Raw genomic sequence first — 15,119 nt, 5'->3', positions numbered from 1 at the left:
TGTTCAATACATTTTGCAACCAGTTATGAAAAAACCGCGTACATAATCGGTCCTCACCAGCACAATCGTTCACTACTAAGGTACGGGCCATTATTTGTGGTTATTATTTCTTCTGAGCTTGTTTTGTTTGACGTCGCTGGATGGTAAAAACCGATCTGGAAAGCCGGCGTCCAGCTTTGTTCAAGGCTCGCACAAAAGGACGGCGAAGCACCTTATCCCTCGCACCCTTCCCACGACGACGGGCGCTGCCGCTCGCTCGGGCCGCTCGGCACCGGGCCCGGGATTACAACACAGGGAAGGGAAGGGAAGGGAAGGGAAGGGAAGGGAAGGGAAGGGAAGGGAAGGGAGCGCACGGCCAGCGAGAGCCGCGCCGGCGCTTCCCACGCAGAGACCCGCGCAGCCCCCGCGGCGCCCACCCGGCCCGGCCCGGCGGGCAGCGCCCCCAGCGCCGCGGCGGGGCAGGGCGGCCGGCCCGGGGGCTCCCCCGGCCCCGGGCAGCCAGGCCGGCCCGGGAGGGCCGCCGCCACCGCAGCGGAGCCCGCCTTCGACGGCGCTGCCCGGGGCCGGCGCAGACCCCGCCGGGCGCCGCCCAGGCCGGGCCGCCCGACGGCGGCGAAGGGGCCCCGGCGCGGAGGGAGCGCCCCGCGCCGCCCCGGCCGCAGAGGGAGCCGAGCGCAGCCGAGCGGGCGCGGCGCTGCCCGGGGCGCCCCGGCTCTCCCCGCCCGGCCGGGCCTCCGCGGCGCGGCCCGCACTCACCGGCGCTGGGGGCTCCTCATCCTCCGCGCGGGGACGGCAGGCCAAGGGGGAGGGGGCCCGCTCCCCGCCGCGCTCCGCGGGCCGTTCCCGGGCCCCGACGGCTCCGCTGAGACGGGGGCGAAGGCGGGTGCGTGTCGGGCGGGGGAGGGCGGGACGGCGCGGCGCGGGCTCGGCGCAGGCTCCGTGTCCCGGCAGGCGCTCCCGGCGCGTCCCTGCGGGGCGGGGCGGGAACGAGCCGGATTCCAATCACTGCGGCCGGGCGCGCGCGCCGCGGGGGCCCGCGGGGAGGCGGGAGCGCGCCCGCCCCCGCCCGTCCATCAGCACGTGCCGTGGGCGGGAGGCTGGCGGGGCTCCCCGGCGGGGAAAGCTGGCCCGGAGGAACCGGCCGGGAGGAACCGGCCGGGCCTGCTTTCCTCCCCGGGAGCCCCTCCGCGGGCGGGAGCGCAGCCGGGCCCCGGCCCTGTCCTGCCCCGCCGCCCAGCAGCGCTTTCCCCTCGAAGAGGCTCCTCTAGGAAAGGGCAGGGAGGTGTGATGGACAAAGCGGCCGAGCCGGTGTCCTGGAAGCACTGCTGGCCTGCAAGAGGGTCGAGACACGAGAGAAGCAGCCGCGGCCGGGTTTGGCTGCAGGGCCGGGAGGCTCCATCCAGATGCTGGGGGGCTCGGTGCCATGGGGAGCGGGCAGGCAGCGGAGCATTCCCGGTGCACCTCTGATGGGAGCCGGGGGGTGCCCTGAGCTGGGGAGGGCAGCGAGCACTCCATGGTGGCAGCGGCGCAGGAGAAATGAGGGACTCGCAGGGGCCCTTTGGCTTCGTGGAAAAGTAGTTCTGAGAGGGCTGACGTTGCAGTGCCGCGGGAGGGATAGAGTTCCATTGCAAAGGACAGCACTGTTTGCTTTTTCCATTTCCTGTATCTAAATAAATATGCCCACTTAGTTAGGTTGGAATACATTATAACTTTCTGCAATGACCTGCTCTGCTTGCCGATAAGGATGCTGAAGGCCATGATTTGCATTGTATTTCAAAGCTCCTTATCATTAGGACAAATTGGAAAAGTAATAATTTGTCTGTCTGTCTTCAAGTGAGGTCTCCCAGCAGCAGCGAAGGAGCTCTGGTGACTGTGTTATGTGCGGGGAGGTGGCGCAGCTCCCACCTGGGCTGCTGGGTTTAATCCTTCACTGCAGTGGGACAGCAGCAGTGCTGCTGATGCTCCCTTGCCTTTCACCTGTCCTGTCACTTGCTCACTGTGCATCAAGAAGTTCACTGGCAGAGCCAGCCACAGGGGGAAATGAAGATCACATGCATCGTGCAGACCTACTCAGTTTCCCTTTGCTGCACACCAAAACACTCCTTAGGCCTTCAGGACACACCAGTAATTGCTGGTGTGGAGATGCCTGCCCAGATAAACTGTTTCTAGAGAATAACCAGTTGGGAAGCAATCTGGCTTATTGGTGCTAAATAGCCACATGTGCATCTATTGTGGGAAGCATGGGCTTGCTTATTTTGTTCACCTGTCCACAGTGTATCTCCATTTTTGCATGCTGATATCAGATAGGACTTGTAAAAGTTGTGTACTGCACTCCAGAGCTGTCACCTGTGAATGTAAGATGAGAGCACTGGCTTTGCATTCTGGCTCACATGTGTTTTACCCACAGATTGTTGGCTGAGTGCTTCATTCCTGTGTTATCCTACACAGTAAAACAAAAGAGGAAGTATAACTTCAAACCTATCACCTTCAGAGACTCCTTTAAAATGTAGGCAGGTAGAGGCACACCTAATAATTGTATGTGTAAGATATTGTGGTGATAGGCATTTGAAAATGCAGGTCTTGTCTTACTGGACTTTTAGAAAATTTTTTCCGATCACCGTCATCCAGAAAAATCTGTCAGTGTCCAAAACAAAGCCAGCCTGCAAGAAAGACAAAATCACAGCTTCCATGCCAAGCAATACAGAACTCCTATGCTTATGTTTATAATTTCAAAGGAAAATATGAGTCTGCTGTTCATCCACTCTGTGTACTATCAAATCATAGCAGCAGAATAGACACTCAATATGGAAGAAGAATGCAACATGCGTGTGTGTGCTCCCAGGCAGAACCAAAGCTGTTAGTGCAAGCATCTCAGCAGTAAAACTGTGTGCTAATGCAGCCCAGTGCTCAGCAGATGTTAGACACTGATTCCAACCCAGGATGCATGAATTTAGCAACAGCTGCTAACCTTGAAATGTATTTATTTATTTATTTATTATATAAATGGGATCCATTTTTGTGGAATGGATCAACTCTTTTCATCCAGTTCCCAGTGTGTAAATTAGCACATTGCAGAAATTGCTACCTCAGCCACTACTTTTCAAGGCACTTGGGCATTGAAGATACCCACAAGTGACAGTCCCTGTCAGGTCAGGAACAGTGTGGCTGAGGATGAAGTTTGTATTGTATGGCAAGTAATGCCCATCTCTGCATTACTGAGTGCTGTTAACTCCTTGTCTTAATCACAAAATAAAGTCTGCAAAAGTAAACTACATAATAATAATATTAGGGCTGCAGGAGATCAAACTGCATCTTAATCTAAAATGATGAATCGTAACCACCTTAGAAAGTATTTAGATTGTGATGGATGAAACATCACACAGAAAATATTGATGCCTTCCAAAACAGTGCAGTATTCATGTTTGCAATATCTCTACCAGGATAGGTAGAGAGACCTTTTGAAACCAGAAAGTGAACACTTTAGATGATGAGCTCTCAAAAGGACACAGGATTCCAGTGATCTAATTAGCAGAAGCAGATACCTTACCTAGTGAGGACTTTAGGAATCTGCAAAAATTCAGACACACCAGGTTTAGTAACACAAAGTATTTATTTTGTTAATTGAGCGACACTCAAAAAACACTGGAGTCTGAAAATCTGAAAATAAATGTAAGTTCATTTGACATTTGGCCAAGATGAGATGTGGAAGTCAAACACGAGATAGAGAAGAAGCAGTTCAAAACTGACTTTCATGATAAAGAAAGCTGTGTTAAAAAAAACAAAAACAAAAAAAACAACCAGAAAACTGATAGTCTTCCAGCTGCTTTCATTGTTATTTCCTCTCCAGGAATTTCCTATTAGTTCTTGGAATCACTAGGGAACTACAAACTTGAATATCAAAAGAACAAAGAGGTATATATAGGGAGAAGGTCAGCCATGTGATAGGACTTAATCTTTGTAGGTCCTTCTTCCCTTCCGTCTCTGGAATTCAGATGTCTTAAATCTGTGGTCCAAATACATTTTTGAGAACTGTTTGCAATTAGATGAGTATTTCTCTGGTACTGCTACAAAAATAAATATTCCATGTTACATATTAAAAGAATATTGCCCTTCAGCCAGGGACACAATTATTTCACTTAATATGACATGAATTTGGCTTTGTTTCTTTTTCAGAACTATTTTACTTGAAAGCATATTCTTTTGATTATAAATTTATTCAGCTGTTTGTTACTTACAAAAGTCATGGATTTTATTAAGTTTTTTAATTTTTAAGCAAAATTAATTCAATAAGGCAAAGGCAAATCTGTGTAGAAAGGTGTTTTTAAATAATTGTTGATAGTGGATCACTGGTAGGAAGGAGGCAAGCCATGTCCAACCTTGAGTCCAACCAGCCTGGTGTGGAACTGAGTCCAGGGCAGCACTGGAGAGCACTGTGGCAATAATCCAAGAACAACAGCTCAAAGTGCAGAGCATGGGCACAAGGAAGCAGCAGAATTGTCCCCACAGCTCAAACACTTGGTGTGCTTTGGGGTTCCTGGGGCTTCTGCAGGGGATTCTCCCTCAGCCTTGGGCAGGTGGCTGTGGAGGAAGGGGACACAATGGCTGTGCCTGTCCCCAGCAGCTGCAGGGTGGGAGTGACTCCTCACTGAACTCTGCTGTGGGCAGCTGACTCTCCTGCTGTGCCAGAGGGCTGCAATAATGGGAGCACTTTGCTCTGGGAGACACCTTCCCAGTCAGGAACCAAACTTCCTGCTGCTTCTTCTGTTTCTTCTTCCTGTGCCTGTTGAGATGTATGATTTTGTTTTTATGGATTCATATTTACAAAACCCTTGTTGGAGTCTTCTCACCAGGTTGTAATAAACCCTGAGATAACTCTCCTTTTAAATACAAATTACTTTGCTTTTCTTAAAGCCAGAACATTACAAGTCTTATCACAGAAAAAGAAAATATTTGTAGGCCCAATAGAGGCTTCACCAGGGTGCCTCACTCCCATCAGTTTGTTTGGAGAATTAATAATATGTTTTCCCCTAGATGCACGCACATAAAATCTTAAAAGTCTTCAATTGCTCAAAGAAGATTAAGTATTTAGATTGTAGTGCTAATTTTAAAATTTATGTTCTAAATTATCAGTCAGTGGTGCCAAATGATCTACAAGGAAGTTTGAATTCTATTCAGGGAAAAGCAAAATGTTTGTGTTCCACCACCTTTGGTCACAAGAGGTATTTGTTTCTTTTACAAGTTTGAATAATCCTTAGGTCCAAACCCACACTGTATTAACAGTTCTTCTCTTAAGCCTGATGCTCAGGCTTTGTCCTGAAACTGGAGCAATGCTGAAAGCAGAAATATTTTTAAAACCTGCTGTTACACAAGGGGAATTCTTATCAATGCAGACAATTTCTGTCTTGGTGTGTATAACAGCTTTGTCCTCAGGAGGCATGGATTCAAGTGCATGTTTTTCTGGCAGCTGTAGGAGTGGGTACTGTAGAGATTTACAAAGATGGACATTTATGAGACTGAAAATGCTCTGTTCTTCCAAGCTTGTTAAAATGAAACAGATCTGAATCCTATACAAAAGAAATTAATGAAATAATTTTATCACTTCCTTATTTTTTCTCTGTCTAAACATATCTTTAAACATCAATAAATTGCTGTTAAATAAGAGCAAGTGCAGCAAAATAGTCTCATTCACTTCTTTTTTTCTGTTCTGGTGAAACAAATATAGGTTTACAAAATAATAGAAGGATATCCTTATATTTCAGCTAAAATGTCTGAAAATCTATAATGAAGTTAAAGGCATAGCAATGACGCTTTTCTCTCTGTAAGGTACTGGAATATTAACTGAAACTGGAACTTGAACAAGTTAAACTCATACAGCTAAAAGCAAATATCAAAAAATAGTCTATAACTCCCTTTGCCTCCAAGAAGAAATTGGCCTGTGTCTGCAAATCTCATTTGGCAGCTACACCTAATACAGTTTAAACTCTCACTGGCATCAGCAAAAAATTACCTGATTAGGGATGCAGGATTGGATCTAAGATAATAGCATATTAAAAATCCAGTATGGATTCAAAAGCTACTAATGGAAATTAAATCCCTGAGAATATTAAACATTCCAAGCAGTTGCACAGTTTCCATTGTACATATTCAGAATGCTAAACAATAGCAGCTATTGCATGTGTGACCATCAGGAAACACAGCTGTGCTTCTTTGTGTTACAATTAATGACTTCCGTTGTATATAAAATTGAAAGTATTGGTACTCTGGGGCGGAAAAAGGATATCCTGATACACTGCTCCTATTTCCTTACCAAGGCCTATTACTGAACGTTTCACCATTAATTCACTTACAATGAATTACCCTGCAAGGAATAAAGGAAGGGTAGATTGGGTGGTTAATTGTTATGCTAAAAGCTGTTTTTTCTCTGGATTTTCACTATCCTATATTTTTATCTCATTTTACTACTTTCGCATCTGCCGTCTTGGATAGTAATTGTTCACTTTTAAGTAGTTGCACTTAATAATGAAAGTCTAAAATAAACATTTACTTAACTATCTTTTGACTAAAAGATTATTCTGTTAATATTTTTTAAGTTACAAGATCAGAGAAAGCACATTTTCTTCTCACTGTCCTTTAAAGAAATTAACAAAATAATCTCAAAGTGAAGTACTTGTAGCCAGGTTCTCTGAAGCTGGCATACAGAGATGTAATTTATACCTTTCTGTGCCAGTGAATTTCCCTAAGCTGGAGGGGAATGATGATGATTCTTACCCAGAGTTAGGGAGGAGTGGTAACAGCCCTCTGTTGTGCTTCTTTTTTTGGGTTTTTTTTTTTTTTTTTTTTTTTTTTTTTTGTGAATTGCATAGGAGCAAGAACTGTTTGAGGTTGTACTTAATAGGCAAATATAGACCCTAAGGATATACACTACCCCCAAACTTTAATATCTACTTTTTAATAACACTGACTCTTTCTTTTTAGAGAACTTCTAAACAGAGAGCAGCTTCTGTGAGTGCTTAGGAAGTCAATGAAGTCTCCAACAACCACCAGCCATGTCAGTCTATAAAAGGTGGATAATGTGTTCTGTATTTGTCTCTGAGCATTTAATCTTTCAGGATGTGTCTCCTGTCCTAGAAGTCTGACAGCAGACTGTTTCCAATCCACTATAGAATGTCTTACACAAAGCTGAATAAGTTACATGTGGAAAATGTGTAGTCCTTCAATGTGAGAGTAAGCAAATTTTGCCAAATGAGCTGAAATCTTTGCAAGTTTGAATTCAGACTGGTGTCACGATGAAGTAACAGAAGATTGGCAGCTCAGAAGAGCTCCCATTCCATGGCTGTTTTACTTGACAAAAGTGGCAGGAAATCACCATCCACAAAACAGCCCTGTTGTCCTTTGCTGCAGCAGCTGCACTGGAAATACAATCTCAAAGGCAAACTGTGCTCTGCCATTATTTTATAACCACAGAGTTTTGATTCAGGTGTGCTGTATCTGAGGCCACAGAACCAGAATCCCTGACTAGCACTTTGGATTTCTTGCAAGGACTTTTTGGCCAGAAGTAGATGCCGTGTCATGTACATGCAATAAAGCAGAAACTTTCAATTAGTGTCATCTATATTGTGTATCCACAATAAATCTCAGGAAGTCTGGTATTTGCAGGAGGCAGTGGGCTGAATACACTCACATGAGCAGCACAGCCCACTCTGTCACCTTTTACCCCACAGCTTACCAGGCCTAAGTAAGGAACAGGAACTCTGGTCAGGCTTCTGCATGGGCATTAATTACAGGCAAATTTGCAATATCCTTGGAATCAGAACAGGGAAAAATTTGCAGGAAGAAAAGCTGTCAAGGGATGTACAAGGGACAGCAGAAGAGTATTTTGTTGTGAAAGAATAATATCTGGTGTTTGTTTATAATGCACAAATAAAATTATATTATTCCTGGAATCCTATTTTTTATATGAAGCCAGAATTTTTGAAAGTGTGCCCTTTTTTCTGCTCCCACATCTCCTGTGTTATCAGAATTGTGGAGTTGCTATTTAATAAAGCACAAATACCTAACAGATAAAAAAACCCCAGGTGTCGAGGTGCACTCAGATTCATGCATTATTCTTAAGCTATATGTAGTAAATGGACTATATGACAACAATTTAGGCTCAAATAGTGCAAGTATGAAACACATCCACTTAAAGGAAATCAGAATCTCATTCTGAGTGTTTTAATCCACATATATGTCCCATACATGCATATAGGAATTGACTGCTTGCATTAGTCAACATGAAGATTTCTTTAAATGAAACTAAACCTCAATCCCAGCATTATTTTCCTGTCGACATACGATTATATCTTAAAATAAACACTAAATAATTCTTTTGTTTTGAAATGAGATCTTCAGTGAAGGCTATAGTTATTTATTAAACCTCCTAAAAAAACCAAAACATCCTCTTTAATCCACCATGAGAATAAAACAACATAGAACAGCAAGTTTTCTGGTGTTAATGTAGCAAGCAGCATTCATTCCACAATTACTGGAAGAATCATCACCTTCATTCAATTTCAGGTTGTATTTTATCTATATCCTCTAATTAAAAGAAAAATACATCTCAACTCTTTTTCAGTAATATTATGCACAGTAAAACTAAGTAAAAGCAGAATAATTTCCATAATATCTTTGTCATTAATGAAAATAATCTGATTTCTAAAGTAGTAAGATTAGAAAATACTTTTATAGTAGAGGCAGATTTATTAATGGTACTATATGCATACTAATTTATTATTCCTGAACAGCTATAATCTAGAAACTTTTAAAGGAAATATGTTTTGTTCAAAAGTTTAGCTTTGTTGAAAAAAAATCCTTCTTGTCTGTATTACAGAGAAAATTCTTGTGACTCAGCCTGACAGTCCTTATTAGTACAACACACATTTGTTACTGTTTTCTTTTGATGTAATCTTCCTAAGAGGAGGAGGAACTGCATTTTAACAGCTATCCAAGGGCATATTTCATGGGCACACAGCACAGAATTTATGCCTGAATATAGTCTGAATCTCACCCATAACTCTGATTTGCCTGGGAGAACAAAGCATTTCATTGTGTATTCAATAATGGTTTCAGCAATCTTATTCACACATTCCTTCCTTTCTTAATCAACAGAAACTGGCTGAATTCAAGATGTGTGATTGGGGTGGGAGGGGGAAACAATGCCAAAGCCTATACTTTGAAACCACCATTTTCTTCAGAGCAAGAATCTCTCCTTTAAGAATCTCTGTAAAGAATCCCCTAATGCAACACTTGTCAAGCTATTTTGCACCATGTCCTTTCCTAATGAACTTTGCTCTATTCACTTTTTCCACCCTGTCAGCTGGCATGCTGCTCTGCTTATGCCTCTATTGCTCCCAGTTCCAGCAACTGAACTCTCCAGGGATCACAGTGCACAGTTTAGGAAGCACTGTCTTGTGCAAAGGTTAAAGGTCAGAACAGACAATCTGAAAAACAGCAATTTTGATCTGACAAAATACTGGGTACATCTGGGCATTCTCTTCAATTGTGTTTCTTTATGCACATTGTAAACAGCAATCAGGGCTGGAAAATAAAATCAAAAGTGCAAAAAGTTGTGATTCCTGACGCTGTACTTGGTAATGACATCTAAATCAAAGTCTGTTCATTTATCATCTAACTTCTTAATTATGTTTAATATACTTAGTTTTATCTCTAAAATGCCTGCATTTCTGAGGGGTGTGCAACAGGAATGCACAAAATGTCTGTTTTTGTAAAGCACACTGTTATATGAAGTCATCCTTTCATTTGCACATATTTCTTTGCACTAGAGTTCAATGAGGGTATTTGTGTATTTTAAACAACTTTTGCTAAAAAAAAAACCCACCTACCTGTATGTATGCAGTCAAACTTTGTTTGCAGATGCACTGATGTAACTGAAGACAGGATTTACCCACTCCTTGCAAAGTTAATATAAACAGTATTTGTTGACACAATAAGGTCTGGGACTATACAGGTCTTGCTAAGTTACAACATGTACTGTTAGCACACTGCATCTTTTAAGCATACTAATATTTATTTGAAATGGCATTAATTAGTCAATAAAATATTCAAGACTGATGTACACTGAAGTTGAAACCAATGTTTTTAATTTTTATTTTCAGGTCTGAAGTAGAGAGTACAAGCTTTTGTATGCTTTCTTACTGATATTACATGGCTGAAAGCTGTCAGCTGTTCACATGACATATTAATAAATATACCCAAATCATAAAGCTTTAACTGATTTTGCACACTGCTTTTTATTACTAGATGGTTTTATTCATGTTGGCACAGATAATCCATGCAAGGTAATTACTCACATCTCATAAACCAGCAGACATTATGTTCTGAAATAACTAGGAAGTTAGGAAAAAATATCTATCTAAAAGCAAGGACACTTGTGGCATCAAGTCAACATGTCAAAATATTATAAAACCTAGACCCCTAATATATGATCACTGCAGGCAATAAATCACTCAGTTTCAAATTCTGATGCTTATAAATACTAAACAAATTAATATCCACTACAAGAAGACGAGGATTTCAAACAAACATTCGTGTGCCCAGCATTAGACACTAATGAATGTGTTCAGTGCTGTGGACATTCACATTATTAAAAATAAATACAAGTAATCTTCAGCAAAAAACATTTCACCCAAAGTACTGACCACTGAAGGACCAATGGAAAAATATTTTTCCTTGTTTTGAATTGATTTTAGAATTTTGTAATGTGTGAACCCAAAGTAGTAAAAACTAATGAAAAAAAGTCCTAAGATTAAGTTTTTTTGTTCAGAAAATAAAAGTAGTCTTCTTTGGGAACATTTAATTTGCCCTGTTCTGCAGAAAGAACACCAAAAGAGAGAAAAGCATTTTAAAATGTTTGAATCTTTTGACTGTAAAATTATTGAACACTTTTTAGTTAGGCAAAAGACTGATCTTTTTAATTGATCATTCAGAGGTACAGTACCTTTGTTTTATTGGGTAAAAACTCACATTAATTAGAATGAAAAGAAATATTCAGAAGAACTTAGGACTTATCCCAGGCATCTCTTACAAGACATAAAACATAATCAAGTACACATTATTCATCCTGCATACTTTTGTACAACATTATTTTCAGTGATAGTTAAAAGGCCGTATTTTGAATTTTAGCAATATATATTATTATATATAAGGATTTTACCCTTTCCATATCACAAACGTGACATAGCAAAAGAGTATCAGCAGTTATGTGGTATTCTACCCCTGTGAAAGTTAAAATGCTACATTATTCACAAATTTCTGGTTCAGATATGTGCAAAAATTATATCTTCATAAAGATTCAAGGGCGGGTACGTGGATTCCCTATTTTTGGACCACATTATGAAGCAGCACAAGTTATAACAGAAACTTTTTATTACATGATAATCCTCAGGGTATCTCTGTTCTTCATTCAGAGATATCATTGTACCTCATATAGTAATATGTAAACTAGCTTTAATCTCACTTGCTCAGACACCAGCTGGAGTCAGGGCATGTGCTACAGTGTGGGTTCTCTGCCCAAGGAAATTTCCAGGACTCTCTCAAGCCAGTACAGCTGCCACTGAAGTCTGTGCTGCTGCACTTTCACTGCTGCCACCCTGCAAGCCAGCTGGCTCTGCTTACATACACTGCATTCCCTTTCCTGCAGTCCAGACTTCAGATTTACCAGATTGTGTCCTTGCTCCCCACTTCTGTACATATTCCAACCATCTCTCTGCACTACCATGAGCTACTTGTACCCCAGTTTCTCACTTGGAGCCCTCTCCCTGCCTGTAGTGAGCCATCCTGGCTGCCCCCCACCCTGCCCCACCCCAGCTGTCTGACATGCCAGCCTGGTGGCACTGGCCTTTGGTGGCTATTCCTCCCCTCCAACCCCAGCCCCAGGAAGGGCTTCCTGTCTCCTCAGTGCCTCCTGTTCCCCACCCAGCCAGAGGCCAGCAGAGCCCCTGCATTCTGGCTGCCCCAGGTGCTGTCCCCTCTGTGACCCCAGCCCCTGCCCTGCCCATTTCCCACACCCCATCCCATGCCAGTCACCCCAGGCTGACCTGGGCCACTTCAGCTCCAGTCTGGGCTACCCAGGGGCCCTGAGGAAGTGCAGCCCCAGCCATGCTGCCTGCCAGCAGCTTTTCACAGACTGTGCTCCCTGAGCTGCAGCCCCACATCTCTGGCCAGATCCTAAAATGATGTGTCCTTCATGCAGACAGTGAAGAGGAAGCTTATATAGGGACATTGAGGGGAAGGTGGAGGGGAGAATGAGGCACACACATATAAACACATGCAGATCAGAACTGAAAGACCTCAGGGATTCTCCTGAGGCATCCATCACAAGCCCATCCCATGGAACCTGACCCCCTATCCTGATGCTGCAGTCAGAGATTAGTCCTGGTCAGTGGCCAACACTGACATAAATCTGCCTTAAAAATATCTTCAATGCAGTCTCAGTATAGAGTATGCTGATGTGAATTCTCTCAAATAACAGTTAATAATAAACAACATTTTTTGAATGGCACTGAAAAATGAAAAGGAAATGTAGAATTTTCTCACTGTTGTGAATATGTGTTTAATGAAGTCAAATAAGAGTGGAAAAAGTATTTAACTTCCATAATTAGGATTTATTCCTCTGGAGAATATTATGAGCCAGATCTTTGGATTTTGTAATCTATGGGACCATATTCACACCAGCCCAGCACCAACTGAAAACAGAAAATTTGCTTGCTTATTAAAAAAAAAAAAAAAAAGCTTTGCATATAATGTACTAGTGTTTTACAATAATTCATGCATACAAAATTCTGACCCTGTAGCAACTCAGATCAGACCACTGCTAAGATCAGTGAAAACTAAGATACCTACTGAATAAATACAGGTCATACATGTCAAAACTGCCACAGGCAGTTCAAGCTGTTATTTTTGTCCAAGATGCAGACTGCCTGCAGCTAACTTAACTCTTACTTTAGAACTCCAAATTTCATTTATTCTTCCCCCAAACTTTGTATGGTTTTTCATCCCTTAAAAGACACACAAATGAAACAGACACTACCCATGAGAGGGACAAGACAGACAATGTTATGTAATTTTTTGCTACACAAGGTAAAATAGGTGCAGATGGCACCAGCGTGTGGCCCACAGAAAGCATCCTCAGCCTCAGAAGTACTAATTCAAAACTGTCAGTACTGCAAGCTGTCAACACACACATCATAATTCTCACTTAAATGAGTAAATAAAGCTTGAATGATCATCAGACCTTCCATCTTAACTCCATCAGACAGAATTGCTGTCTACAATATAGAAGTCATTGATATTCAAAAATTCAAAAGTATTATCAGTGCTACAAGTATTGCTTATTTGAAAAAAAAAGAGTTTTATAAATAACTGTTTGAATAACTTGAAAGTTGTTTTCAAACTATTAGGATAGATGCCTAATATAGCTATAATAGCCTATATAGCTATTAGAAAAGATGACTGTATGGTTATCCTAATTGTTGGAACATAGCTTCTGTTTTCCAATGGCAAATACTGCTACAATTCATGATGTGTTGCATTTAAACTAAGGAAAGGAATAAAGAGTACGTGCTTGCTGCCTTATGAATTTTTAATCAACATTCATTCACTATAGGAAAAAAAAAAAAAGCCTTTTTCCTAATTATGTGGGATAGAGTAGGGAACTTTTGCAAGCTATTTCCCACAACCTAGCTATGCTAGATGGATGTGTTTCTTCTGTGTTCACCAGTGTGAAGGTCCAGCTGTAGGTTCCTACTTCCCTCTGATATCAGTGGGAGATAGAAACCAAAGCAAGATTGAATATCTTTTTTTTTTCCACAGGAGAAAAGGAAAACTGCTTTTGAATTAAAAGCTGGCCTTTCCAGCCAGCTTTATTCCATTCAGTGTAAGAGCAATTGAGAGAAAGCCAGTTGTCCTTTTCCATTAGATTTGAAAGTGAATTATCTACTGTGCACAACGAAGCCAAGTGCACTAGCAAGGCTGACCCAACCATTTTATTTTCAAACTGTTATGGGTTGTCACCTAGGCTTCCTAGCTACATATGGATTCAAGGCAGACTTGTTATTTGGAAAGAATCTAAAATATCTGATGCTATGAGGTAGCACCACATCTTAATGGAATAGCACTCACTTTTCCTAGAGGAAGCCCTAATCTATTTATTTCCCTTTGAAAGCTACGGCCTTTGGTTCTACAGATGACTGTACATATGGCACTTACTCATTCTTGCTGTGAAAGAAAATGACTTAATACAGAAGTATTTTTCCAGTTGTTTTAAAACACCAGTGTGTGGTCTAAGCAGTAAAACTGCTGAAGGTAGTTAACTTGAAACTATATTTGCACATTACTTTTTATATTAAGTTTTTTAGTTAATTTTGATATTTCCCCCAACAGTTGCTCCAATAATGGACTAGTTCATTAGCTCATTTGGTTTTGACTGTTCACTTAATAGGTTTTGGTATGAACTTTGCAAAGAGCACATTCTGCATTTATGAAAGAGGATAAAGTTAAACTTGAAAAGTACCAACTTCTAGCTTTTACTGAGAGAAATGCTAGCCATGGTTATCAACTTATGATTGCCCAGTTAGTCATCTGTTTTACCCCAGCATTACTGACTACCAACTCTTTTTTTAAACATTGATGGCATGGGCATGCTTCTTGCACAGGGGCTTGTCCTTCTTGGAGTAGAATGGCTGACCTTCCAAATTCACATGGCATACCTAGAAGTAATAGTAAATGCAATCAGGAATAATTAAGGAAAAAGGGAGAAAGATATGACTATCAGTTTCAACTGTATTGCTCTTCTGCCCATGCATTTCTTTGGTAGTCTTTAGGAGTCATGTATTGACTTGCTGTTGATTTAGCCCACTGAAAGAAATAGAGTTAGGTCCTTAAAAAGTTCCCTGCTGTGGGAATTGCATATTAACAACATATAATAAAACTATCACTTCCACAAAAAAATGGGGTAGCTAAGGCAAATGAACAAGCAAAAAGAGCATGAAATATTCAAAGAAAGTGTCTTTATAAATGATTAATATTTATAAGTCATTAAGAGCTGTTAACTTGTGAAGGAA

General features: G+C 41.7%; 2 protein-coding genes across 11 annotated transcripts in view; both read right to left on the bottom strand.

Moving 5' to 3' along the window:
• BMPR1A (bone morphogenetic protein receptor type 1A) overlaps window positions 1-976 on the bottom strand; it is a 71,982-nt gene extending 71,006 nt beyond the window's left edge. The window contains exon 1 of the mRNA XM_079312370.1: window positions 757-976. The gene's annotated coding sequence lies outside the window, so the exon portion shown is untranslated. The remainder of the gene's footprint in view (window positions 1-756) is intronic.
• Window positions 977-10,122: 9,146 nt separating this feature from the next.
• The window catches only part of LDB3 (LIM domain binding 3), a 109,388-nt gene continuing 104,391 nt past the window's right edge, over window positions 10,123-15,119 (bottom strand). For all 10 annotated transcript variants that reach the window (XM_079312353.1, XM_079312356.1, XM_079312358.1 and 7 more), the window contains one exon: window positions 10,123-14,765. In XM_079312353.1, the coding sequence (XP_079168479.1) occupies window positions 14,676-14,765 (90 nt within the window). In that variant the 3' untranslated portion in view covers window positions 10,123-14,675. The remainder of the gene's footprint in view (window positions 14,766-15,119) is intronic.

The sequence above is a fragment of the Erithacus rubecula genome (assembly GCF_903797595.1).
Source record: "Erithacus rubecula genome assembly, chromosome: 9".
NCBI lineage: Eukaryota > Metazoa > Chordata > Aves > Passeriformes > Muscicapidae > Erithacus > Erithacus rubecula.
This window is presented reverse-complemented; position numbering and strand designations above follow the sequence as displayed.